At 35.2% G+C, this 26,634-nt stretch overlaps 2 protein-coding genes across 6 annotated transcripts in view; one reads left to right on the top strand and one right to left on the bottom strand.

Moving 5' to 3' along the window:
- Positions 1-11,128, top strand: part of LOC121787730 (serine/threonine-protein kinase ATM-like) — a 30,605-nt gene extending 19,477 nt beyond the window's left edge. For 2 of the 3 annotated variants that reach the window (XM_042186553.1, XM_042186554.1), the window contains 33 exons: positions 408-455; positions 554-658; positions 772-858; positions 1,086-1,400; positions 1,483-1,598; positions 1,727-1,793; positions 1,880-1,954; positions 2,162-2,281; positions 2,552-2,716; positions 2,800-2,898; positions 3,329-3,480; positions 4,000-4,201; positions 4,322-4,369; positions 4,591-4,674; positions 5,090-5,173; positions 5,508-5,588; positions 5,959-6,048; positions 6,141-6,203; positions 6,452-6,592; positions 6,676-6,732; positions 6,878-6,937; positions 7,033-7,127; positions 7,415-7,523; positions 8,121-8,210; positions 8,641-8,720; positions 8,808-8,886; positions 9,434-9,480; positions 9,556-9,655; positions 9,830-9,961; positions 10,051-10,185; positions 10,282-10,347; positions 10,552-10,698; positions 10,803-11,128. In XM_042186553.1, coding sequence (XP_042042487.1) covers positions 408-455; positions 554-658; positions 772-858; positions 1,086-1,400; positions 1,483-1,598; positions 1,727-1,793; positions 1,880-1,954; positions 2,162-2,281; positions 2,552-2,716; positions 2,800-2,898; positions 3,329-3,480; positions 4,000-4,201; positions 4,322-4,369; positions 4,591-4,674; positions 5,090-5,173; positions 5,508-5,588; positions 5,959-6,048; positions 6,141-6,203; positions 6,452-6,592; positions 6,676-6,732; positions 6,878-6,937; positions 7,033-7,127; positions 7,415-7,523; positions 8,121-8,210; positions 8,641-8,720; positions 8,808-8,886; positions 9,434-9,480; positions 9,556-9,655; positions 9,830-9,961; positions 10,051-10,185; positions 10,282-10,347; positions 10,552-10,698; positions 10,803-10,880 — 3,417 coding nt within the window. In that variant the 3' untranslated portion in view covers positions 10,881-11,128. Of the gene's footprint in view, positions 1-407; positions 456-553; positions 659-771; positions 859-1,085; positions 1,401-1,482; positions 1,599-1,726; positions 1,794-1,879; positions 1,955-2,161; positions 2,282-2,551; positions 2,717-2,799; positions 2,899-3,328; positions 3,481-3,999; positions 4,202-4,321; positions 4,370-4,590; positions 4,675-5,089; positions 5,174-5,507; positions 5,589-5,958; positions 6,049-6,140; positions 6,204-6,451; positions 6,593-6,675; positions 6,733-6,877; positions 6,938-7,032; positions 7,128-7,414; positions 7,524-8,120; positions 8,211-8,640; positions 8,721-8,807; positions 8,887-9,433; positions 9,481-9,555; positions 9,656-9,829; positions 9,962-10,050; positions 10,186-10,281; positions 10,348-10,551; positions 10,699-10,802 lie in introns of those variants that run through there. The other variant, XR_006047529.1, reaches the window with a different exon arrangement.
- A 130-nt stretch (positions 11,129-11,258) lies between these two features.
- On the bottom strand, positions 11,259-16,977 carry LOC121787734 (mitogen-activated protein kinase kinase 3-like). 3 transcript variants are annotated; one of them, XM_042186562.1, is made up of 8 exons: positions 15,628-16,977; positions 13,525-13,743; positions 13,310-13,447; positions 13,045-13,212; positions 12,565-12,678; positions 12,266-12,373; positions 12,058-12,149; positions 11,259-11,816 (listed from the first exon to the last, which is right to left on the bottom strand). In XM_042186562.1, the coding sequence occupies exons 2-8, from the start codon at positions 13,612-13,614 to the stop codon at positions 11,456-11,458; spliced, it is 1,071 nt and encodes a 356-aa protein (XP_042042496.1). In that variant the 5' UTR covers positions 13,615-13,743; positions 15,628-16,977; the 3' UTR covers positions 11,259-11,455. The 3 variants fall into 3 exon arrangements, with proteins under 3 accessions (XP_042042496.1, XP_042042495.1, XP_042042497.1); XM_042186561.1 differs by lacking the exon at positions 15,628-16,977 and adding an exon at positions 14,108-14,366; XM_042186563.1 differs by lacking the exon at positions 15,628-16,977 and adding an exon at positions 14,009-14,085.
- Positions 16,978-26,634: the final 9,657 nt, after the last annotated feature.

Genomic DNA, 26,634 nt, shown 5'->3' with positions numbered 1-26,634 from the left:
ACCTTGTAAGCTATTGTATCTTTTAGCTAAAGCTGACTTGTTTTATTCTGACATTACAATAACATTATTTTATATCAGTTCAAAGTCAGGGATCTTCCTCTGCTAGAAACCAAGTATTGGGTCATCTCAAATTAAAAAGACCAGTGATTCTTCTCTGCTGATTAGCTTTTTAAATATATGCTTTGTTATAAAAAATTTTGTTCTAGCACTTGTTCTGGGAAGTTCAGTTTTGTTGCAAACATCATTCGCAATTTTCAAGATCATGCTGCTACAAGAAAATACACCTTATATAAGGCTTTTAGATCTTTCCAGAAGTTTTTCCTTTCAAAATTTCATTGTTTCTCTTCTCTCCTGCTCTAATACTGGTGAATGTGTACATTTTCTCATCGGTTGGTATTCTTCTCCAGGTTTACTGGCTCTCCGTGGATTATCTTGTAGTTGCAAAGTCTGCTATCGTAAGTACATTTTCTATTGCTTGTTTGTGTTACTAGTATTTAATATTTATGTTCCTAGAATCTCCATCTGCAGTTTTTTCCTACTTTTGCATTTACAGGATTGTGGATCTTTCTTTACGGCTTTTCTTTATGTTGAACACTGGTGCGAGGAGCACTTTAATGCCTTAACATTGGGCAGACCTGATTTTTCTCATCATGAAACAGTATGTTCACACTCACCTTCTGAAAATCTGTGATTTGATTTATTGAGCCTTGTTTCCTTTGGGTCCTGCTTTGTCCTGTTCACTATATACACAATGTGCTCTTTGTCTGTCAGCTGCCACCCCATGTCGAAATACTTGTATCAGCAGTTACCCAAATCAATGAGCCCGACAGTCTCTATGGGATTATCCAATCTCACAAGGTTAGCTCTGCAGTTATATGACTAAACTAAGTTCTTGATTTCTATTTCTTTGACCAGATCTTTGCCTTCAATTTGAATCAAAATGCTCCGCATTGAAGATAGGGCTTCTTATGAAAATGCATGTAGTTGCTTGGCAATGGAAATGTGGCAGTCTCGTGATTACAGATATGACCCTCTTTAGAATGCCTTAACATAATTCAAGAATTTTTTTCTCTATTAATTTCCAGGTGGCCTCTCAGATTATCACTTTTGAGCATGAGGGTAATTGGAGTAAAGCACTTGAATACTATGATTTGCAAATACGCTCAGTGCCAACTTTGCGAATAAGTGGTTCTGCATATTCTTCTGAGGAGAACTCTCGACTGGCAGACCATGCATCCTTCTCTAAAATAAAAAATGACTTCACACAGAAGAAGCCTTATAAAGGACTAATTAGATCTTTACAGAAAAATGGTTGCAGTCATTTGCTAGATGTGTATTGTCAAGGGTTGACTTCTCAGCGAGGTCGGTTTCAGCATGATTTAGAATTTATTGAGCTGCAGGTTTGATTTAATTTATAAACTGAGCACTCAGATTCCTTATTTCTCTGTCCATGTCTTATTTTCCTTACTCCCTGTTCTTCAGTATGAAGCTGCTTGGCGTGTGGGAAACTGGGATTTCTCTCCGCCTTATTCTTTTACCGAGTCATCTGTATCATATAATTGCAGTGATGGACAACATTTCAATGAAAACTTGCACAGGTATTTTTCTAGAATGTTGTGTGTAAGTAGGTTAAGATGATTTAAGTCTTATGCATTCTCGAACCCTCATCTTTCAGTTTTTCCTCCTTCCACCAGCTAACTCTGATAATCTATTTGATGTGGTGTAGGTGTTTGGGAGCACTACAAGGAGGAGAATTTGATGAATTTCATACTAAGTTGAATGAGTCGAAGCAGGTCAGTAGGTACTACTGTATTACACGGTAGCAATACCTTTATTTTTACCGTAACTGTTGACATTCATGGTTGTCTATCAACTGCAGGCTCTTTTATTGTCCATCTTCCATGCAAGCAAGGAGAGCACTGAGTATATTCACTCAAACATTGTTAAGCTTCAGGTATCAAATATTTCAAGCAAGTTTTTGGGATCTTCAGTTTCTTGCTTGTTAGGAAGAAGAAAACCCCATTGAGTCTCTCGAATTGATGGCTGAAATGATTTCTTTCAATTGCTGAGTTTAATGAAAGTGTATCTGTCATCTACTTATTGCATGATTTTTAGAGATTTCACTGTTATCATCTTTTTTCCAATCTGATATTCGTTCCAGATCTTTTATCATCTTGGTATGGCATGGGATTTACGTTGGGGATCATCATCTGGGAATTTTGATTCTTCTTCTGACAAAGTGAAATTGCTACCTGAACCTACAGTCCCCGTCATAGACCAGGTACTTGATATACTTACACAAAATTGGCCCAGGGTTGGCAACATATTCCATATTATCTGTCAGCTTATATATCTTAAAAGAAACTATATCCGGCACTATAATCTATTCTGTATGCTAACAAAATAAATTATCTTGTGGTTTAAATTCCCATATCCGCTGTACCTGTTGCTATGTCTTATATTAAAAGTATATCAGTATCCGGGAGTACATAAAGTCGGAGAAGTTATTTTTTTATGTAAGATCCACTAACTTCTGAATTTGAATATACAGTTGCAAGGGCTCGATAAAAACTGGAAGTGTGTTCTGAAACAGACAGACCTACATATGAATTTGTTAGAACCGTTCATCGCATTCAGGACTATCTTGCTTCGGGTTTTAAATTCTGTGGATAGTATAGTCCATCATCTTCGGGAGTCAGCTGCAGTTCTTCGTAAGGTATACTCTAGAAACGCTTAAAACTTAGCAGAATGGATCAGAGCAGAGCCTGCTAAGTCAGTAGCTTGTTTTGTCACCTGCAGGGCTCTAGGATTTCTCAGGCTGCTGCAGCTTTGCATGAGCTTATGTGCCTCTGCTCTGGAATGGGAGAAGAATATTCTAATTTGTACTGGCTTGGAAGGGTATAAACTTGCTTTTCATCTTCTCATACTTATGAAACCATGTAGGCCTCTAGGTTTGCTTCCAATGCTGAATTGCTGATACAGAATGATTATGGCATTCTAGAGCTTTCTTTGGCATCATACATTAATGTTCATTCATAAGGAAAAATTACTACAAATTTATACTCTTGCTGGCTTCAATCCATTTGAGTGTCCTTAGGCTCTGTTAAGAAGAAAATTTTGACGTTATTTCAGTCTCAATATAAGCTTGAAAGGCATTGGTGTTGAACATGATTTATTCTCTAAGGACAAGAAAGATTTTTAGTTAGGTAGTTCTGTTTCTTAATTCACATGATTAAGAAAATTGGAAAATAAACTATGTCACCACTCTGTCAAATTTTAACTTCTCATCTTTTTCGGGTCCTAACATGTGTGATCTTTATTTTAAAAGCTAGAAGAAGCTAAGCTTCTCCGGGCTCAGGGGAAGCATGAGCTGGCGATCAACCTTGCAGACTATATTTCACAAAACCACCAGTTAAATGAAGAAGCTGCAGATGTATTTCGCTTAGTTGGAAAATGGCTGGCCGAGACTCGATCAAGCAAGTTAGTAATATGTCAATATATTGTCCATTATATAGTTAGCATCATGTGATGATGAGCCTCTAAGGTTTTGTTGTATAAACCTTGCCTAATATTTTCATATACTAGTCTGGAAAAACAACTACTCCGTATAAGATCTGCTAGTTGTAGTTTGACAGAATGACATGAAATAACAAAGTCAAAAAACATGTTATTTTCTTCTCTTATATGTCATTCATCATTAGAGACATTAATGATTGTTAGCATTGACTATTTAATCAGCAGGGGGGATGACAATTATCTTATCAAACTATATGGCTCCTGGTTTTGTGATTAGTAAATATCCTGCACTGAAATACTAGGCTTTGGCTTTGCAATCTCGTGAAGTGTCTGAGATGGCACAAGAAATGATATTTATCTGTGACTCCTTGGGTTTTTCTTGTTGCCAAACTGGATTCTTTGAGCATATAACATCTGTATATATCTTTCCTTCAGTGTTCATGGATCATTGAGACTCGTCCTGATCTTCTGATGTTGATGCAGCTCGAGGACTGTATTAGAGAAGTACCTGAAGCATGCTGTAAATCTAGCTGAAGATTACGAGTCTGCAGACAAATTGTCCGTTGAGAAAAGAAACCAAATGCATTTTCATCTTGCACATTATGCAGACGCCCTTTTTCGTAGTCATGAAGAAAGACTCAGCTCTAATGAGTGGCAAGTAGCATTGCGATTACGGAAACACAAGGTATATTTTTTAAATACTAAATAGTAGATTGCAAAAAGAGAAATGGAGAAGTTTGTCGAAGATGGTGGTCATAAAGTTCATTGGTTAATTGCAACTATAAAAAACATTTGTTACTTGCAGAAGAAGGAGCTGGAAGCATTAATCAAGCGATTCAGGAGTGCAGCAAAGGTAAATGCTTTTACCCTCTCTCCTTTAAGATTGTTCACCTGCACTGTGCATTATTCACCAGCACTAGTATTCACATTTATATATTCAACCCAATTTGCTTTTGTGATGAAACCTCATGCCCTCAACTCCCTCTCATCCCACACAGAAAAATAAGTAAAAGGAGTGCAGTAGCTGAACGGAGAGATAAGCTAACTTGATATGGTTTTCTATGTGGATAATAGGGAGACAAAACTGATTATACACTAAAAATACAAGAGCTCCAAAAGCAACTTGCTATGGACAGAGAAGAAGAAGTGAAGTTACAGGTATACTCTTTGATGATCAATCTGGCATGGCCTTTAAGATGTCTAATGGTATATTCTTGTTAGTTATTGATATGAAAGTCGAGAAGATCCTATTGAGTTTATCAGTTTTAGCCTTTAGATTGTGTCAAACTGAAATAAGCATGTCCTACTTTATTGAAACATGCTTATTATTTGTTTAACGACTTGAAATCATTGTTATAAAAGAGACTCTACTGAGTCTTCAAAATTAGTTTAAACCTTCTTTCTTATTTTGTTCGTGATATGTAGCATTGTATGTTGCTTAGTACTGGAAAATTAATCTCCATATTTATTTATGAAACAAGTATGTTTTGCAAATTGAATGAGATGAAGCTCATTGTGGTTCACGGGGCTGAGTTTTATCGTATTATTTAAGTGTTTAACCTTTGGCTCCCAGGAAGACAGAGACAACTTTCTGTCTACAGCTCTAGAAGGATACAAACGTTGCTTAGTCGTTGGCGAGAAATATGATGTCCGAGCGGTAAATATGAATTCAATTGTCGATATTCTTTTTTATGATATTCTTTTTTTTTATGATATCTCATGTGGTATGTAATGGCAAATGTTATAGTTATATATGAACAGCATTTGAATTGTCTTATGTATATGTATGTTATATCCATACCCCACCCTAATTCAATCACTTTCCTGTGAATGTCCCACTTTTTGGTGTTATGCTTAGACCATGTCTTCTATGAGAGCATTGAATATGGATACAAAATTGACTGCCAATATGTAAATGCAAGCATTATCATTTTCTCTGAGGTGCTGGAACTGGCTTTTATCCTGTTTGATTCATGCTTGTGTACTTTTAGGTATTTCGACTCGTTTCGCTATGGTTCAGTCTTTCTAATCGGCAGATGGTTGTGGATAGCATGCTTAGCACTATTAAGGAGGTAAATTAGTTTTATAAAATATAATTATATTATTTTATCATTCAAATGTTCACTAATTATGGGGGCAAATAATCAAATTATGTCTGCCCATAATTTATGCTCCCTCCGTTTCCTAAAAATAGAAATTCTTTCCTTTTTGGTCCGTTTTCTAAAACAAGAAACTCTATATTTTAGGAAATGGACCCTACAATCCACTAACACTAATTTCTGTACTCCTCTTCATCTTTCTTACTTTATCCATTTTTTTCTTTTCCTCTTTCTTACTTTACCAATTTTGCATTAAAACCTATGCCGTTTCCAAAGTTCCTATTTTTAGGAAACGGAAGGAGTATTTATTGATCTTCTGCATGTGTGATGCATATTTATCTAGGTGCAATCTTATAAGTTCGTACTATTGGTATACCAAATTGCATCAAGGATAGGTGGCACAAAAGACTCTCTTGGACCTACTAACTTTCAGGTTATTTCTCTATAATGTACTTTATTTTAGCTGTATCATTACTCAAAATCTTCTGTTTTACCTTCTTGCCCCATGATTGTTGGCTACTGCAGTTTGCATTGCTTTCTCTTGTGAAGAAAATTTCCATCGACCATCCTTATCACACAATATTTCAGGTATTAAGCTTATGTTGTACTGGTAAAGGTCATCAGCAATTGCAATTTCCATGTTTTGGTTAACATTTGCTCCAATCCTTAGACATTTTTATTTTGTGATTAGTTTACTATTTTACCTACATGCCTTTTTTACTACTTATGTGCGGTTTGCAGAAGTTTAAGAAGTCATGAAAGCTATGCCCTCGTGTCTGCATTCTAAAATTAAGACTTATTGTATGCTTTCTTTTTCTTCTTCTTCTTCTTATTAGCTGCTGGCCTTGGCAAATGGCGACCGCATAAAGGACAAGCAGCGTAGTAGAAACTCGTTTGTGGTCGATGTTGATAAGAAAATTGCTGCAGAAGATCTCTTGAAAGAGCTATCATCTTACCATGGGGCTACCATCATACAAGTACAGCTTTCATTGGTCTTTTTTGTTATCTATGCATACCTTAAATTCTTTCATCTTTTCATTGAGTTTGTTTTATTATTTAGATGAAGCAAATGGTGGAGATATATATTAAACTTGCAGAAATGGAAACGAAGAGGGAGGTAATTAAGTGGTGGTTTGGTCATATTCTTTCTTACAGCCTTTTGTTTACGTCTTTCCGTGAACATGTGCTGCTGTTTTGATCTGTTCCATCTACTCATGAGATATTCTTTTAATCGGTTGAACTAATATCATATCTTTAAACAGGATGCCAATAAAAGAGTGCCTCTACCAAGAGATCTACGCAGCGTTCGGGAACTTGTCCGCGTAACACTCGTCTTCCTTTTCTTCACTTGGTTGGTTATATATATTAAATTACTGAAACCAGTAACATGACCATAGATATCTGGATGCATCTTCAGGTTCCTGTTGTGACTTCTAATATTCCTGTTGACCGGACTTGTCAATATACTGAAGGGTTCTTTCCCCACTTCAGAGGGTTGGTGGATTCAGTAACGTAAGTGTTATATTTTCCTGGATTTTCGACTAAGTGCAAAAATATTGGGTGATGGTGCTTACACATTTTTGGAGTATCTCTGTGAGTTGTGAGATATATTTCTAAATTTCTAGTGTAATTTTTCTTAATGATGATAACTAAATTCAAAATTAATTACACTTTTAACTTATTTGGCTATCGTGCATGAAATCCAAAAGCTGTAACCTCTTTATGCTATGAGCTTCTCATCATCAATAATCTGCTACTGTTTTTGCTGAGTGTTTTGGTTTTGTAATTCAAACATGCAGCGTAATGAATGGTATAAATGCCCCTAAAAGGGTGGAATGCTTAGGTTCTGATGGAAACAAATACCGGCAACTTGCAAAATCTGGCAATGATGACCTCAGACAAGATGCTGTATGAATTCTGATCACCTTCTCTTACGGATCCTATTTTCCTTTAAAATGACAATACTAAAGAATTTTGTTCTTGTACTGTGCACTGGTCTTGAGGAATCTAATTTATGACAACTATGTGAGTTTACCGGTTTGTACACCCATTTAGTGAACAGAAAGCCACATCATTTGATAACTTTTGGTTTTCAGTGTACATGTCTCCTTCAGTCTTAATGCACCTTCTACACCAAACATACTCCCTTTGTTTCTAGCCTCAGACACGAAAAGAACCGAAAGCAGAAATCAATCACCTGTGTGAGGTTGAGGTTGTTTATATATTTCATATTGACCGAGTAGTTTCTTTCTGGGGAAGTCTTATTTAATGCATATAACCCGTATCCATTAAGACGCATTATCTTGCTATAACATAGAGTTTCTGATAATCTGATTAAGAAGCAATATGACATCTATCCAAAATCACAGCTTGGACTCATACTTTGCCTGTTTTTATGGAAGCTAATTGAAATGTTCTCTTGTAAATTTCCTCTTTATCTTCAGTTATTAGACTGAGAATTAGTAGATTGAATCCCTCTCACAAAATTCTTATAACTTCCTGTAGGTGATGGAACAGTTTTTCGGTTTAGTAAACACTTTTTTGCAGAATAATCGGGACACGTGGAGGAGGAAACTGAGTATTCGTACGTACAAGGTAGAGTGCCATCTTGAACAAAAAAATTGGTTGTTTAGTTGTGTGAGGTCCTCTTTTGCAGCAGATACACCCTACATGAGATGGATCAGCAGTTGAATGATTAAATTTCATAATATTGTAAAAGAAGATATATATGAAATTTTGTCATCTAACTGCAGAGATTCTGTAGCAGCTTGGTTAAATTTCTTCATTCTAGTCCTCTAATAAATTGTATTATTCCATTCCTCTCAATCTATTACTTCTCTAACTCCTTTTCTATTCTCTATGCTTCTGGGAAGTGTAACACTGTATGTAGTTTGTAAAATATGTTGTATTCAGTTTCTTATGTAGCCCTTGTATAGAATGTTCTAGTCCTCTTTTATACTTAAAGCATCATGATTCATGAGTCTTTTCATGCACTCCTAATTCTTTTTTTGTTTTGGCAAGACAGGTTGTACCTTTTACTCCGAGTGCTGGAGTTCTAGAATGGGTAGATGGAACTTTACCTCTTGGTGATTATCTTGTTGGAAGGTTAGTATAATAACTATTTTACATGTAGATAACGGTACAAAAATGAGATTCATCTTATGTTAAATATGTTGGGTGTTCCGTTTCCAGCTCCAGAAATGGAGGTGCTCATGGTTGCTATGGAGTAGCAGACTGGACATTCATGGAATGCCGGCAGCGCATGGCTACAGTATGTTTTGTGTCATTCTATTACAGTAGTTTCATCCATTTATGTTTGTATCCATTGATCATTTTGAATCTTCTCTCTTGATGAATCTTTTTCCTTTTGGTACCTATCTGATGAGATCTAATTATCATAATGAAAATATAATTTCTTTGAGTTTGATGCGAGGGAACTAAGGTAATTACCATTGTAATTTGTGTGCCACTAAAAGAAGACCTAACCTAGTGTAGACGATCCCCAACAAATTGTTTAAATGTGATGTTCGTCACATTACCCAAGCCCGTTCTATTTCATCACCCTCATTGCGCTTGGTTATTTTCAGTATTAAGATAAAGTTAAAAAAGAAAATGTATAACAAAAGTTGAATTGACATCTATATAATATTCTGTAAAACATTAAAACAGAACCAAAACAGGAAACAAACTGCCTTAGATTACAAAAAGTTGAATTTACATGCTTTTCACCATCTCCTGCAATATTCCAAGATAAAAGTGCCTGCAGTTAATACGAACCATTGCTGGCACTCAACTATATATCACGTCACTTTTTGTAGGAAACGAACAAGCACAAAGCATTCCAAGAAGTGTGCGATAATTTCAGGTGCGAAGAGTTTTCGCAAAACACCCATTTTTTACACGTTGGGACTAACTTTGGCTTTCTTATCGTGCAATGTAGGCCAGCCATGCATTACTTCTTTTTGGAAAGGTTTTCACATCCTGCAGATTGGTTTGAGAAAAGACTTGCATATACCAGAAGTGTGGCAGCTAGTTCAATGGTTAGTTTTTGGCGTAATCATATTCTTTCAAAATTATTATTGAAGCAAGTCATAACATTAGGTTTATTCTTACATGTAGAAAAACATCTGGCATTTATTTGTTGAGTTATGGCAGTTCAATAAGCTCATCTTTGATCTTTGATAGCAATAAAAGTCTAGTTCGTTTGTGTACAGGTGGGTTACATTGTAGGATTAGGGGATCGGCATTCCTCAAATATTTTGATCGATCAAGCTACCGCTGAAGTTGTTCATATTGATTTAGGAGTTGCATTTGAGCAAGGCCTGATGCTGAAAACACCCGAAAGAGTCTGTTTTTGGAGTTCACATTTTCTTCCTCTGTCATTCTTTCATGTCTTGGTATTATGCCTCGACTAATTTGCAACTGTCATTGCCAGGTACCTTTTAGGTTGACAAGGGACATCATAGATGGCATGGGTGTAACCGGTGTGGAGGGAGTTTTCCGAAGATGTTGTGAGGAAACTCTCTCTGTCATGCGTACAAACAAAGAAGCGTTGCTGACAATTATTGAGGTACAATCACCGGATATATGTTATTTCTATTTTTATTAATGATAAAGCAATGTATTATCGACTATTAGTATTTTATAACATGGAAATTCTATGCAGGTTTTTATCCATGATCCTTTATACAAGTGGGCTCTATCACCTCTGAAAGCTATGCAGCGTCAAAAGGTATATTATCATTATATTTGATTTGTTTAAGTTGTAGAGTTATGAATGCTATATAGCCATTGCAGAAGCCAAAAAAATCACCATTTACTGTAAAAATAAAAGGCACTCTATGAAAAAACTATTGAAGAACATGAATTACGAGGTCCAATTATGTATTGAAATGTGGATGTATTGCTTCTGATGCTGTTTTATTTCCCTTAATAGGATATAGATGACAATTTAGATGCCGACTTGGAAGATTCAGAAGAAGATGCATATGAAGGCAACAAAGATGCAGCAAGGGCCCTGTTGCGCGTCAAACAAAAGCTCGATGGATACGAAGACGGTGAAATGAGAAGCGTTCATGGCCAGGTACTTGTTCAACTCAGTATCTTTCAAAGTAAAGATGGTTTGCTTTGTTCAAAGTTCATGTTAACATACTGTGGAATTCCCTGTGCTGCTCTGCTCTGCTCTAGGTTCAACAACTTGTTCAAGACGCCATTGATCCCGATCGCCTGTGCCATATGTTTCCCGGATGGGCAGCGTGGATGTGATGAAATAAGATATAAGCCCCTCTCAATTTTGTTGAATGCACAGAAACATAATACCTTTTCAAGTCTGTAGCTGAGCTCTGAGGCCTTCTTTCCTTCTCTTTTTTGCCTCGTTTCATGCATGGTTTTGAGGCCAAGTTGAATATTGGCAAAGTGTATATATCTTTTCTGTTCGTCATGCTACTAAATTGTAGACACCACTTTTTGAATCTCGTGTCTAAAAGAAATGTCTAGATAGACTGATGGATTAATTGTTTTTGGGTAAAGGTGATTGATGCCCTTGGGCGAAAAATCTCAAAATCTTAGATAACAGGAAAAGAGAGAAACATCCTCCATTCTTGGCTTTGCCTTGATATATAAAGTACCAAAAAGAAAAGATATACTAGTATAATCTTTGCTAAAAATATGTTAACTCTATAATCTCTTAACTATTGGATACAACAGAGTTACAAAGGGAAAGCCAAAATGAATGATGATCAGATTCAATGTGACCAAAACATATCTCCACTGTTTGCTGGTGTTGATAAATAGATACAAGACAGTTGCAGAGTGTAACTGACCGTAGCAACAATTGATAATTATTGAGCAATGTAGAGCTCCTGTGCTGCAATGAAGTAGCGGCCTATGAAGCTCGACCTTTCCAGAGTGAACTGCTCTCGGAACGTCCCCATACGCTTGCTTGGTATGTCAATTGATAGGTCTCTGAAATTTGGCATGCCCTCTACTTGCAAACCATCTCCACATATCAAGAACTGGTTCCCAACAATGAATGACCCCGACACACGGATAGCTATTCCGCTTTGGCCGTGTGCATGGCACTGGAGTTTCTCCACGACATGAACAAGCTTCTGAGGAGGCCATTTACCAGCCAGTGTCGTGCGGATATTTGACAAGGTTGCAAAGATATCATCCGGCCCGACAGATTCCTTCTCACAAAAACTGCAAATCATGATTTCCTTAAGCACTTTAGAAAGGGCTCAAACCTCATTTAAAAGGTTGAATGCCACAAAACCACAATTTTATCTGTTTGTTTTATCTTTAGTTTGTCAACAAAAGTCATTCTATTGCTCCTGACTAGAGTTAAACGAATAAATGGATCGTATTCACTTGGAAAATGGAAAGGTGTACAAGTTACACGTTTCGTCTACAACATAGAAAAATTAACCAAAATGTAGAGTACCTGAAAACTGAATGCCCTTCATATAAAGTCTTCATGTGATGCCAAAGATCATCAGAGCCGTCGAAAAGTAAGTAATAATGTATTGCCAGCATCTGATTAAGGTACACAAGTCAATAAGAAAACGTCAGAAGTTAGAAAGATTTTAGAAATTTATTTTTAACATGCAATTTTCGTGATATAGATATAGCAGTCAGATATATCAACTCACATCTGCTAGTTCCTTCATCCTCTGCGTTGGGTCAAATATACTTTGGACAAACTCTTCCAAGTTCACTCCAGTCTCTGCATACTTCGTGACAAATGGATGCGAAAGTAGCTGTACAACACGCAAAAATGTCAAAATGGGAGAAAGTAATAATAAAGATATTCATGACACAACACTTCGAAAAAATTTGTGCTATTTAGTCATCTATGAGACTGGCAAAGCAAGGTAAACAGAGATATCAATCAAGCTACCAAGAAATTTTACTTCAGACAACAGCGAAAAAGTAACCTTCTCATGCTAACCTTCTCAGCAGTTGGCCTTGCCACTGGATCTTTCTCGAGGCAATCGTCAATAAATGAACATAACTCGGGAGAAAAACCCTTATCCATAAGTGAAGGAGATGGATCGTCCAAAATCTTCATATGCCAATTAACATGGTAGACAGAGACATAACAAAATAATTCAGTCAGAATGATATAAAAAGTGGGAATCAACTTTTTATTGACTTATTCCATTCCATCATGACAAATATAACGAATAAACATGTTTAGACTATGTAAAAGGACATTCAAAAAATGATAAGAAAGCATCACAGAGATCCATAGTTTATTCTTTTCAAATCATTCTTACTATTCAAATTTCATTCAGTACTTGTGATCCAGTCACAGTACAAGGGTAACTAATCACAAAAGCAATTTCTTTCGTGCACGGTAGAAACAAAATGAATGGAGATTTAAAATATGAGTACGCTCCAACAACGTTACTTTCTAGTCAATGCTTACCTGCAACATAAGATTAACTGGCCCTTCGTTAGCACTGTAAGGAAATTCACCAGTAGCACATTCGAATAGTGCAAGCCCAAGGCTCCAAATATCAGCAGGGTACGAGTAGTTTTCATTTCTAATCCTCTCAGGAGACATGTATGTAACAGTTCCAACAAAAGTTGCACACTGGAAAGCAGCAACTGTAGTTAGCAGCAAGAAATAGCTACAAGTTTGAAACAGTGTCATGCTAATTATTCTAAATGGTTAATTTACAACCACTAACCATGGCCATCGAATCCTCTAAGCCAGCACTGATACCAAAATCTGTAATCTTCGGTTCCCCTTTGAGATTTACAAGCAAATTTGCAGGTTTAATATCTCTATGAACCAAGTGCCTAACTCCATGCAAGTAACTCAGCCCCTTCCAATATAAAGAAGAGTTGTGAAAATCAAGTACTCTGATCATAAGGAGAAGCTGAAATAGAATAAGCCGCTTACAAGCAAGAGTTTCTGCACCATGATGGAAAGAACTGGTTCGGGTACAGTCTTGCGTATACGAAGGATATCAGCCAAAGATCCACCATCCATGTATTCCAAAGCTATACTTATCTTTCCAGAGTCAGGAGTATAGAATGCACCATAAAATTGGACCAGACTTTCATAGCAAGGCGCCTCACACAAGGTCCTTATCTCGGTAAGAAGCTGTTGCCTTTTCTCCTGATATGCATATGTAAATATTTATCAAGAATGAAAACGCAGGACATTCAACCCTTCACTACTACAAGGTCAAATCAATATATCTTATTGCATCTATAGCCTAGAAAATCCGACAAACAAAAAGAAATACCATCAAAACAACATCTAATCCAAATAAACTAGGTCAGCCTCTGGAAAAGGCAAAATGTGGATTACACCACTCAACTTAATCCCAATTCATATGCAATACTAAGCTCAGTGACAGTTTAACATATTAATCACCTACATTCACTTATGAACGACGAAGCAATCCCTAGATCAGGCCTTCTACATAAATTTCAAGCTTCACCACAACCAAACAAAACAGCATAAGCTTCAACCCCACCTTCTCAAAAATGTTGATTTTCTTTAGGGCAATGATCCGGTGATTGGGGATATGAATTGCCCTCTGTACAACACTGCTGGCACCGCTGCCGATGGACCCGAAAACCCTCATCTCATGAGAAACACACCTGTATGTCTTCTCCCCATCATCTGTCACGCCCGCATTTTCTAAGGATAGAAAACACGGTTGATCGCGACTAGGGGAGGATTAAAGAAGCGGGGAAGAAAGGGGGAAACAACACAACTCGACCATAGCTCGAAACAAATGGGACTAGCTTGAATAAAAATCAGAGTATCATCTCAACAATTGACAACTCAAAGGGATTATATCTCAACAATACATAAATTCAAAAGGAACAACATTCAGCGGAAGCTTTTCGAGAGTAGAATAATGCTATGTATGAAGACACAACATATTCTAGACATTTAATAGACATTCTTCACTTTTATGCTCAACACCCACCACGCTCGTCACCGCTCAACCTGCACATAGGGAAAACATATGCAGAGCTGAGTACTTGATGCACTCAGTGGACAAATGCCAAAACAATTTTATAAAAACAGTTATATCATGCCACCATTGAGTGACCTCGGGGATTTAACTTGAAAAGGCCCGAGACACTAAAAATATCTCAAACACAAACTTTCAACTCATCCTCAAATCTTTTTTCCTCATCATTTCAAAACACAACCATTTCTCCTTGACTCATTTAAGAAACTGTCATATCTGTTCTTTAGGGTGCCGTGTAAGAGGGCCCACTTTCCACGAGCACGAAAACCGGCCAACCCGTTCGATGACTCACAGTCCTCATCGTGTACACTAGCCCAAGCAGGGACGCACCCTTGCTAGGACCCGAATTCGATTAAACTCATAGTAGGGACTCACTCTCCACTAAGCAATCATCAACATCATCATCTCAACAACCTCAACAACATCATCTCAACAATCTCAACATACATGACAAGGAATGCGGCCACATTCAAAGTCACTAGAACGGCCAACTCGAAGAGATAGCGCACGATCTACGTGGTGTACACTAGCCTGAGTAGGAACTCACTTCCTAGTCAGACCCGAATTCAATTTCAATAGGTCTAGTAGGGACAACTCCCTTGCTAAACAAACAGATAGACATTTCTCAAACAAAAGCATGGCATGACATTCCCTTGCAAACTTTATTTTCCTCAAAAACGTATTTGAAGCATAAATCACTTTTCTGTCAAGGTCGATAATCAATTCACATCACATCAACAAAGCCAAGCAATTCACAAATCACTCGATAAATCAACACATATATCACATAACATCACTTTCACTTTAATCATTTCACTTTAAGCACATAAATCACATCATCATCGAATAAAATCAATAATACTTGCAATCTCAGTTAAAAGAAATTTCGTCACATAAAATGATGCTCGAATCAATATATTAAAACTAAAGCTCTTGAAAGTATTTAGTTCGAAAGCCCACAGTAAAACTTTAGTTCGAAAGCCCACAAAATACTTAGTTAGAAAGCCCACCTCGATCGTTTAATTTTTCTGAATTTGAATTCCTTACTTCGACTTCAGTTTTATCCGCGGAGAAATCCTTCCATGAGTCCATCCCCCTATTCCTCTTTATTTAATACGGCCAAGACATATTTTCCTTGCCCAAAACAAACTAGCTCCTGCCCCATTTTATTTTTTTTTCCATATCTGCCCAACAAATTTTCATGCCCACGACTGCAAACCCAAACCAAAATAGAATTAACAAAACCAACCAGCCCAATACTTGCAAATCACTTGAATCAATTCCTTGGGCCAAAGAATAATACAGCCCAACCCCATGCTCTCCATAATCGGGACTTCTCTTTTCCCAAAGTTTTAGCAACAACTACCTTCCCTCTCTGCTTCTCGATCGTGTTCTCCGCCTCTCATCTCTGTCAAATTCTTCAACATCATCCCTTATCTAAAGCTGAAGACCTTCGCCTCGCAATCCTCTCTTTTCTCCAATCCAAAACCGCCTCCATCCCCGGTTCGCTCTCCGTTCTCTCTCTCCCGTTTTGTTCCATTAGCGCCGCCGCCGGGATCGCCATCGCTGTCTCGCCCCCTTAGTTCGCAGCTCCTCCGTCGGTCAGAACGCAACGTCGTTGCTGTCACAGTGCAGTCGACGTCGCATCGCCGCTGCTTTCTCCTTCCGTCTCTCCATCTTTTCTCTCCGCCGTCGTGCTGCTGTCCAATTGTGGTGCAGGATCGACACCGCCGACGTATTTCTCTCTCTGTTCGCTCCGTCATCATCGTCGCCGTCGTCTCACCCTCAAACTCCCGATGTCTCTGTCTCTCGCCGTCCTCCGGTTTCCATTCTTTTCTCTCTCGCATTGCAGCGCCGTCGTGAGTCACGGCTGCTGTTGCGACAGCCCAACGCCACCGAACAGCCCCGTGCTGTCCGTCGTCTTTCCTCTGCAAAGTCACCTCCACCGAACAGCCGCTGTCCGCCGTTTTCCCACCGCCGTGATGGCCCGAAACCCATCGGGGAGATATATATGTAAAACCGATTATAGTTGTGAAAATCGCGTGAGAAACAAACGTGTGGAATCATGGGGGAGATATATACATGTAAAACCGATTTGATGGAAACTGGAGAGATTTGAATATATTGGGTACCGATTCCAAGTCGGATTTTGTGGAATAGAAATTGTTAAATGAAAAGTGGCGTTCAGTAGTGATTGGGCTGTAGATTGAAAGTGGGCAAAAAGATGAGTTGGGCTTAAAATGAAGTTCCTCTTTAAGTAAGAAAGAGAATTGGGTTAGGAAAGAATAATGGTTTAGGCCCAAAAGTAAAATTCTTCTCTCGATAAAAGAAACAAGGTCGAAAAATTTTCAAGTGCACAAACAATGATCCTTTCAAGAACACAATAAAAGGGTAGCAAAAGTGGGGGTGTTACAATCAACAGAAAAATGCTGAAGGGGAAGAAGATGAGCTGCATTTCTGCAACCCCAGCTCATTGATGTTGTAGAAATTGTATGATTTAGGGTGTCCACTATAGGGGGCGGACAACCCCCTCCCACCGCCGCCCCCCTTCTCAAACCGCCGCGCCGCCGCGTCAGCCGCGGCTACTGCAATAGACAGCCGCGGCTATAGCCCCACTCCTTCTCTCTCTGCCACCCTCAGCCGCGTCCTCGCCCCGCACGCGGCTATCCCGCATCCGCCGCCTCCCTCCCCCCTCGCCGCGTCCGCCGCCGGGGCGGACAACTCCGCCACTATAAGGCGCCCCGCGTCCGCCGCGTCCACATTATAGTGGACGCTCTTACTCAGTAGATTCACTGTTCCACATATTAAATTGCAAAAATTTCAAGAAACTAATGTGGTAATTGGCATGTGAAATTATGCACAATAGCATCAAAAAAGCGAATTAAATTGGACAATAAAGATTTGATTTTTATACCATGTAAGAATCGAAAGGGTCGATTGTTGACCCAGATGGAAACCCTTTCTCTGCATCAAAGAGTGGCACGAGCTTCTTCTTCAACTCTTCCAATCCAGCCATCAAAGTGCAGAATTCAATAACACATGAAAATTAATTGGTTAATTTAGCATATCACGAAGAATTGGAAAGTTCCCTAGTTTGAAATCAGAGCTTTGTGATACTGAAATTCAGCTGTGGGTTGTTAATTCTTGGATTTCTATGTTCAATTAGCCAGTTTCTATGATTATGATGATTTTGATCAATTCATTATTTATCAAATTTTATACACGTACGATTTTATTTTCGGGAGCCATTAAATGCTGTTGGATATAATCCTTAACTTAAGGATGAAGGAGACACTTACCTTTTTTGAAATTATATAGTAATTGATTTATTAACTAAGCTTATATAAGGAAAAAAAAAACTAAAATCAAATAACTAACCAAACTCAGATTTTGTTTTATAACTTGAAAAAATAATTTAGTTAATGCCAAGATTAGAGTGATTAGAATATCAAGTAAATTATCGTATTAATATTCCATTTAATTTAGAGTATTTCTGACATAATTAAGTATAAATAAATTATAATTATACAATACGTATATTACTACAATATTTTCTCTCACTCGTCAAGCTTAAGAGTGTTTATTTTATGAACTAATATATCTTCTTCTATAATGTAGAGTAGAAATTATGTTAGTAATTGGAAAATTTAATAGGAGTAAAAATTTCGTTTTAAATTTCGTCAAAAACTATACTTATCATCAAAGTGGGAAAAATCGTAAATTTTTATATGCCTTTTTTCATCACAAGCATACACAATAATCCAAGCCCAAATTAACATGTTCTCGAGCATGAAACATGTTATCATATTATTGTAAAATGACCCAATTGTTTGAACTGATATTTTTTTGTCTAGCTTGAACTTTTGTTTCCAGTGATACAATAATATTAATTAGATTTTGTCGAAAATAAAACTCGCATATTAGAGATACTAGTCTCACCCCCGTGCGATGCACGGCTCAATATATTTTCTTTCAAATTGTCGTATATAATATCAAATTATTATGCATCATAAATATGAAATGAAAATTAATATATTATTAATAATCTATAAATATTAATTTAAATATTTTAAATATAAAGACAAAACCGGCAAACATACATAAACAACAGTATAATTAAGAAAAGAGTAGAGACCAAAATTGGTTTTAACGGTCAACGTTTTTTATCCTGATTTTGACCAAATTAAACCGTTAAGTATGATTACTAACTCCCTAATTATATCAAGAGGTGGTTGGATTCCGCATTTTGACGAAGATAAACTTCCTACATATGCAAATGGGGTGATGAATTAAGGAGTTAATTAATCATAATTAACGGTGTAATTTGGTCAAAATCAGGATTAAAAACGTTGACCGTTAAAATTTGCCGGAAAAATTAGTTTTGGAAAGATTGTGATCCGAGCTGAAATATTTGGGATGCGAAAATTCAAAAGACAATGTTTAGGACTAAAATCGTAAAATGAACACTTTAATCGAAAAACATTATGACCAAGAAATTAAACCATTTTAGTTGACCAATCTCATCTAAATAATGATCTCCAAGGTAAGTTATCTTATCTTGCTTCACATATTCACCTCATACAATTAGTTCCCTATACAAACTTGGAAAAAAATATCTGATGCTTATATTATGCAATCATTATCGATTTTTAATAATCAAACATACCAAACTTCTCATGTCTATATAAATTCTTGGATTCAAATAATGTTTAGGAATATAACAATGGTCTTCCCCTTAACATCGAAGATAAAGACTTAGTCCTCATTTCTTCGTATTTATGCATTTACTGAAATTTCTGTAAAAGTAAAACTAATTTTTCTCAAGTCATACGGATTAATAGCCTCAAATCTCCAAACTCTCACCATATGATTAATGTTCACTTTTCCATACCAAGAGGTGGTGGATTCCTATTGATGTGTGGAATTATTACTTTAGGAAGCTTCCTCAAGGCAAAATTTTTTTACATAAGCATATGCAATTTTGTTTAAAACAATTATTAAAGATTGTATTGGTGAGACACTTCCTAGTCGAGCTTTATTTCATTGCAATATAGTGACCCTATACTCTAAAAACCTATACCCTGAAACCTAAATTCTAAACCCTAAACTTTAAAATATACTCATCATGACCAACAAATGAACCAAATATCAATAAAAATCTCCCTCCGTCCCAGTTCAATTTTACTTTGTTGATCACTTATTCTATTTTGGGGGTTTTAGATTTGTATTCAATACCTTAGATTGAGTCGGCCTACTTGATAATCCTTACTGGTAGTAGATGTTTTTTTTACCTAAAGCTTGGCTGTAAATTGTAACAGAAGAATTGTCTTAAATAAATTGAACATCATCAATTTTAATGTTTAAAATCCCCAACTTTGTAGCATATGAAATGTAAAATAATTAAGATATTCTTATCAAAAACTATAATTTAAGATTGCACTGGTGAGACACTTCCTAGTCGAGCTTCATTTCTTTGCAATATAGTGATCATATACTATAAAAACCTAAACCCTGAAACCTAAATTCTAAACCCTTAACTTTAATATATACTCATCATGACCAACAAATGAACCAAATATCAATAAAAAACTCCCTCCGACCTAGTTCAATTTTACCTTGTTGATCACATATTCTATTTTTGGGGTTTTAGATCTGTATTCAATACCTTAGACTGAGTCGGCCTACTTGATAATCGTTACTGGTAGCAGAGGTTTTTTTACCTGAAGCTTGGCGGTAAATTTGTAACTGAAGAATTGCCTTAAATAAATTGACCATCATCAATTTTAATGTTTAAGATTTGATATGCCAATAGCATCTATGTTATTTTCCTTTAAAACCTTTTTATTTTTTTCAATTTTTATTAAAGAATTCATAATGTTAAAAAGTAAGCATCGTGTAGATTATATATTTCTAATGTCCATTTATTAAAGAAATACACTTTTAATTTAGTCGATGCAATTATGGACAAAAGTTATAAAAATGTAATGTTTTGAATTGCATTATTTTGTTCTTTTCTTTTTTCATATCTTGATTATAGTGTATAGTATTTATTAAAAAAATAGAAGTATTTTAATACTTACAAAAAAGGAAAATTAGAAATAAAATATAAAAATTGGAGTATGAAATAATGCTATTTTGAAGAAAACATTTATCCATCACAAGCCAATACTAACAAAAATGAATTAATTTTAATTAATTCATAAACAAATAAAAATACAAAAACTATATACTGTGTTGTTAAAAACTCAACCAAGACTTTTAATAAGTGTTCCAAAATTATTGCTCTTTATAACTAAAATTTATCAGTACCCGTTAGTTTATTTTTATTTGAGTGAAATATTATTTCAAAAATTGCTTATTTAATACACATTGTATAACATTTTATTATTTTTAGTTTTTTGTCAATCATTCTTCAACTAATAACAATGTATAAATATATACTATTAAAAGCAAAAACAATATGTAGAAGATTTAGAAGAATACCTAAAATCAAGTAATTTTTTTTTGTAGAAAATAGCAGGTTGAGTGAATTCTATCAATTGTCATGTATTTATAGTCCAAACAAATAAATATGATGATGGTTGTGGGGTGGGGGTGGGTGGGGCGGGGGCTATTCTAAAACCTTTCAATTTCCTCCATTTATGATAAACAAATTTAAAAACTTTACAACTATTTCGGTCGTGAAAATGGAAACAAAATTAGGAGTTTTAGATGTTAAATGTTTAATATAGTTAAGAATGCAATAATATAAACAATTATATGTATAATAACTTTCAGAAAATGGGATGGGCAACAGTTTCCGTTACTTCAAATGAATGAGTAATGCACCAATTTCACAATTTAATGATATCATATCTCTCATAGCTAGTAACTGACGACATATGTATAATAATTTATCAATATATCAAAAGCTTAAATGCTTATTCCATAAATGCTTATATTATAATATTTTTATAATACTTTACAATTCTCAATAATGCAAATATTCTTTTTGTAAAATATATTTAATATAATATATTTTATTCAGCATGATCACCTATAGATAAGATAATTAGATTCTCTATATAAAATCAGTTGTATCCCATAATAATTCAGTGCTAAATCCTAATTTCAACAATAATATTATTAGTAAACCAAAATTTGGTAGTAGACTATTTTATTTTGTTTGAACAACTAATTGTTTAATCAACTCGATTATACATATTATGCACCACTTATTAATTCATCATAAGTGATAAAATATTATTTTTGGTGACACCACTTAATATAATTATAGCGCAAGTGACAATATAAATATACAAAAATAATAAATTGTGTAAAGATGAAGATAAATATTATGCATGTTTCGAGTTAAGGATGTTACAATTCTTCTATCTCTAAGAATTGTAAAAAATATTAGGATAAAAATTCTCGAACCATATACATGCGGTACTCTAACTATTGTAATAAAGAAAAAGACAACAATAAATGAAATGGAAATTACAATGAAAATTATAAAATAAGCCGAACTATAAGTCTGGTCGAAAAATCATCTTTCCACAAGACAAATTACATCACGGTTAGTGCTCTCGAATTGACGTATTATCCTCAAAGATGAAACGACTTCCTCCTAATGGATATAACATCTCAAACCCGCTAGGGATCGATGAACATGATGGAGTTCCAAAAATTGAGCAATACAATGTTCCTAAAATATACAATAAAATGTTGAGAGCTTGAGAGAGAATGAGAATGTTTTTGTTGATGTGTAATTCATCTACAACTCCATGCCATTTATAGGCACAAAATTAGGATATAAGAGATCATAGAATTAAAATATCATAAATGATAAAATTAATAGAATAGAGGTTACAAATTTGTTGAATGCTCCCAAAGTGCTAATTAAATATTTAAATAAATATTCATGAGATGATGAGAGTTACATTCTATGGAGTAATCTAATGTAGTACATTCTAACAGCATAACACGTTGTCAAACTAATAAGAAGGGTCAACCACAGTTGTAACAGCCACATTAATATAATTTCATAAACATAAAGGGACGAAATTATAACTATAACGGCCACATACAAATTCCACTCTATAACTATTACTACATAGTATTTTATAAATATTCAAATTTATCCCATAACTTTTAAATATATCAAAATATGGCCAAAACTCAACCTTTATATATGTATAGATAAAGTCATGTCACCAAATAGATTAAAAAAACAAACACGGTACTATAAAAACGTCAATAGATAAAAGGATGTTATCTTTATCGCACTGTATAACATTTTATTTAATCCTACTTTACTTAGATGATATTTTCTATTACTACTTTATATAACTTGCGACCTTCCATATATAAAAAATAGTAGTATAATCTTTTTCTCCTTCATAAAGCCGATATTGCATGAATAAACCTAATTTACAAGATTTAAATCTAGTTATTCAATCCCATAAAATAATGGAATACTAAAATGGAGTATAATTTTTTTTATTAAAAATAAAAATAATTGAAATAATAATTATAGAATTTCTAATGAGTCAATTCGATGAAGAATTCAAAACCAACAAGACTTAATCAAAAGCAGTATGGCAGTCCCGGCATAATTAGTTCCAAATCCGTGCACAAGAAGATTATGATAAATGAATTTACTAGAAATTGAAATATATTGGAATATTATGATGCGTGTGAACTTATTTAGTACTCCTTACTTGGACAATACATAGAGAAAAATAAAGTAAAATATATCCAGAGTATACTTTTTGGATATTATATAGAGAAAAATAAAGTAAAATATAAAGTGGATACTGGTGAACTCCACTCATCACAAATTAAAAAGGCATTTGGAAAATAATATAACGTCTCAGTCCTATGTGTCAAAATATTTATAAAGTATAATTAAATATACATGTTCAATTATATGAACACTAATAACATTATATTTACTAACTTTGTCATTTTTACAAACCATGAATTGTACTTCATAATCCATATAGGTGGCCACAATATGCTATATATGGAAAGTACAATTTGGCCCATGTCACATGCTTTACTATTCGATTGATTTAAATTTGATTTAAAATTTTTCATGTTATTTCTGTATGTTCATAAAGTTGACTTGGAGATCACTAACTAGTCTAGCCATAATTGGATAAACTATAATGTAAAAAGCACAACTTGATGAATAGACCGTTACCAACTTAAGTTTGGTGTGTTTTGATTTGAGGTTTATATTCTAATAGATCCCCTAAAATCAAGTGAATATTCTTTTTAATTAGGAGTACTAGTATATATACTAGTACTATAGTTTCGTTATTTAATTTCAAGATAAATTTTTAATCGTATGGTCTTATTTAATGGTTCATCAGAGTAATAGGGTTCGAAAGTTCATTTATAACTACGTAAAGTACGAGAGAGAATAATGTAGAGTAGTCTCTTGTCTATATTATTCTCCCTCTTACTCTTCTTTCTCTTCACTTTAACAATTTATTATCATTTTTTCAAAACGAGTGCAGAAAATGAAAGTGTCCTACTTTTCGTGGACGGAGGGCTAGAGTATATGTTTTATGTTTATATTAGCACAGTACTTCAATTTTTACCATCTCATTGACTAATTATATTGAGTAGGTACATGACTATTAATTAAAAAGTACTTAATTCAGTTGTGGATATGGACATGACTATTAATTAAAATGTAGTACTACTACTACTAAATTAGTTTGAAACGGAGGGCAAAAACGTAAGGCAAATCAATTGTCAACTCTAAAAAAAACATAGGCATAAAATCGTCAAAAGATGCCTAAGGTCAAAAATCTCGGATTGATCTAGTGGTAGAGTGAGTTGGTCTAGTGGTATAGTCTATGGGTGTCGAAACGGGTAGTGGGTATTGGGTACCCGCACACCCGACCCGTTACCCGTCGGGTTTCGGGTACCCGCTACCCGACATAAGTGGGAACGGGTACGGGTATTGAGTTTCAGGTTTTTGCGGGTATCGGGTATACCCGATACCCGAACGGGTATACCCGACACCCGCTTCTCGTTTAAATATAAATATTGTATTAAAATTTTTAATTAATATCGTTTAAGTCTTTTGTCCATTACCCTAAATTGTGTGCTCTTCACACCCGCGCCGCCACCCGCCGCCACCCGCACCCGCCGCCCGCCACCACCCACATCAGTCGCCGACCCCTGCCGCGAAGAAGGTAAGGGCTCAAGTCAATAACTTCCAGATTGCTGCCCCAATTCCTAAGAAACTGCGTTGGAAATTATTAAAATATAGATTTAGGTGGCAAGTATTTGGGGATGAGTTTTAGAATTATAACACGTAAGGCTATTATTCAGATTGTGTGACCATATTCAGATATAAAGCCAACGTGATGAATATATTTTAAACGGGTCGGGTACGGATACCTGCCTGTCGGGTATGGATACCCGTACCCGACAGGCGGGTACCCGTCGTCATTATGCGGGTCAGGTAACGGGACAAAGATTTTGGCTACAAACAGGTACGGGTACCCGTTTCGACACCCCTAGCTATAGTGGTTGATTTCAACCTAAGGCCAAAAGTCTCGAGTTCGAGTCATACACGTAGTGCATGTGTTTGTGAGTGATATTTATGAAAAATAATTGAAGTTAAAGACATTTTCTTAAATACATTGAGAGTCCCTAATAATTTTTGAACGCTAAAAATTGGTGATATATTAAACACTATTGATCTTTGTCTTTTATGAAAAACGCTGAAAATTGGGGGTGTTATATTACTATAAATTTGTGAGACTTTAGTATAATCTTGAAAAATAAGCACAAAATGTTAGTAATTTCAACATCTGAGCTCCAATCCAAGAATCTGAACACACAAAATATTTCACACATAACATAATACTATATCATGACCAATATTGAAATTAAAAGAGGATATTCAAGAAGGAATCCCCTCAAAAGGATAGTCATACATATTACATAAATATATACTCAAGTAAATCTCTGATTGTGTGGGGACTTATCTTTTTCTCTTTGCACACTACAAAAAAGCAATATATAGGAGAAAACATGTAGCTGAAAATTCATCTATATTTCACATGCTCCATTATCTTTCTCCTTTTTGCTCTCTCCCACTCACTTTATAGAAATATGTCACTTAATCTCCGATAATTATGCCATCTCTATTGCTTCAATTAATTCGAAATTATTTGCAAACCCTTTTTGGTACTCCCTCTATCCTGTCCTAGTTAAGATAACTCATTTTTCCGCACTCGTTTAGAAAATATAACAATAAATATTTAAAGTAAAAAAAATTAAAATAAAAAAGAGAATAATGTAGAAAAGAATCTCATCTATATTATTTTATCTCCTCTATATATGTAAAAAAATAAAGGAATCATTTTAATTGAGACTGATACTGAGAGAGTAGTGTATTAGTACTTGCCTCTGCAACAGTACAGTGCATGTCATGGGTTTTATGGATTCAACGTATATAATTAACATTTACTTATGTATGATCAACTAAAAAAATCACATCACATTTTCCAAATCATATTTTGCATGTAATTAAGGAAGAAGATTATAGTAGAGGAAATAGGGCAGTGCAGCAGTGGAAAAAGAGCATTTCATTACCCTTTTCCCATTTTCCAAGACTTGTCCAATGCTTTTGCGTGCTATTGACATGTAGAAAAATTGTTCCATTAATTTGGACCATGACCAAGACCCAATTTCTTTCCCAAACTTTTTTAATAATGTGATGTTAACATTTTTTTCTCATTCCAATTAATAATGGTCTCTCATTTATTTCCTAGTAACTCCAATTTTCAATATGCTGAATCAAAGAAAAATGTCTTACTAATATTTATGTTGCGTTTTATCGTCAATAAAGAAAATATCAATAGAAATTAAGACAAATAGATTACATAAACTCAACTTAAACAAAATTATACGACTCCAAAAAATAAAAAAAAATACTGATAACGTTGGTAATATATCCAATTGGAGATATTTGGTGGAAGTAAAGTCGTGTGATTAGTATCTGACTT

Source organism: Salvia splendens, chromosome 22, assembly GCF_004379255.2.
Source record: "Salvia splendens isolate huo1 chromosome 22, SspV2, whole genome shotgun sequence".
Taxonomy (NCBI): domain Eukaryota; kingdom Viridiplantae; phylum Streptophyta; class Magnoliopsida; order Lamiales; family Lamiaceae; genus Salvia; species Salvia splendens.
This window is presented reverse-complemented; position numbering and strand designations above follow the sequence as displayed.

What these genes read in the sequence shown, in the direction of transcription:
- LOC121787734 (XM_042186561.1), bottom strand. Translation starts at nt 14,218, where the DNA reads ATGAGGGTTTTCGGGTCCATCGGCAGCGGTGCCAGCAGTGTTGTACAG. An exon ending in TGGTGCAGAAACTCTTGCTT is followed by an intron (nt 13,448 to 13,524) that starts GTAAGCGGCTTA and finishes TTATATTGGAAG; the next exon opens with GGGCTGAGTTACTTGCATGG. An exon ending in TAGAGGATTCGATGGCCATG is followed by an intron (nt 13,213 to 13,309) that starts GTTAGTGGTTGT and finishes GCTGCTTTCCAG; the next exon opens with TGTGCAACTTTTGTTGGAAC.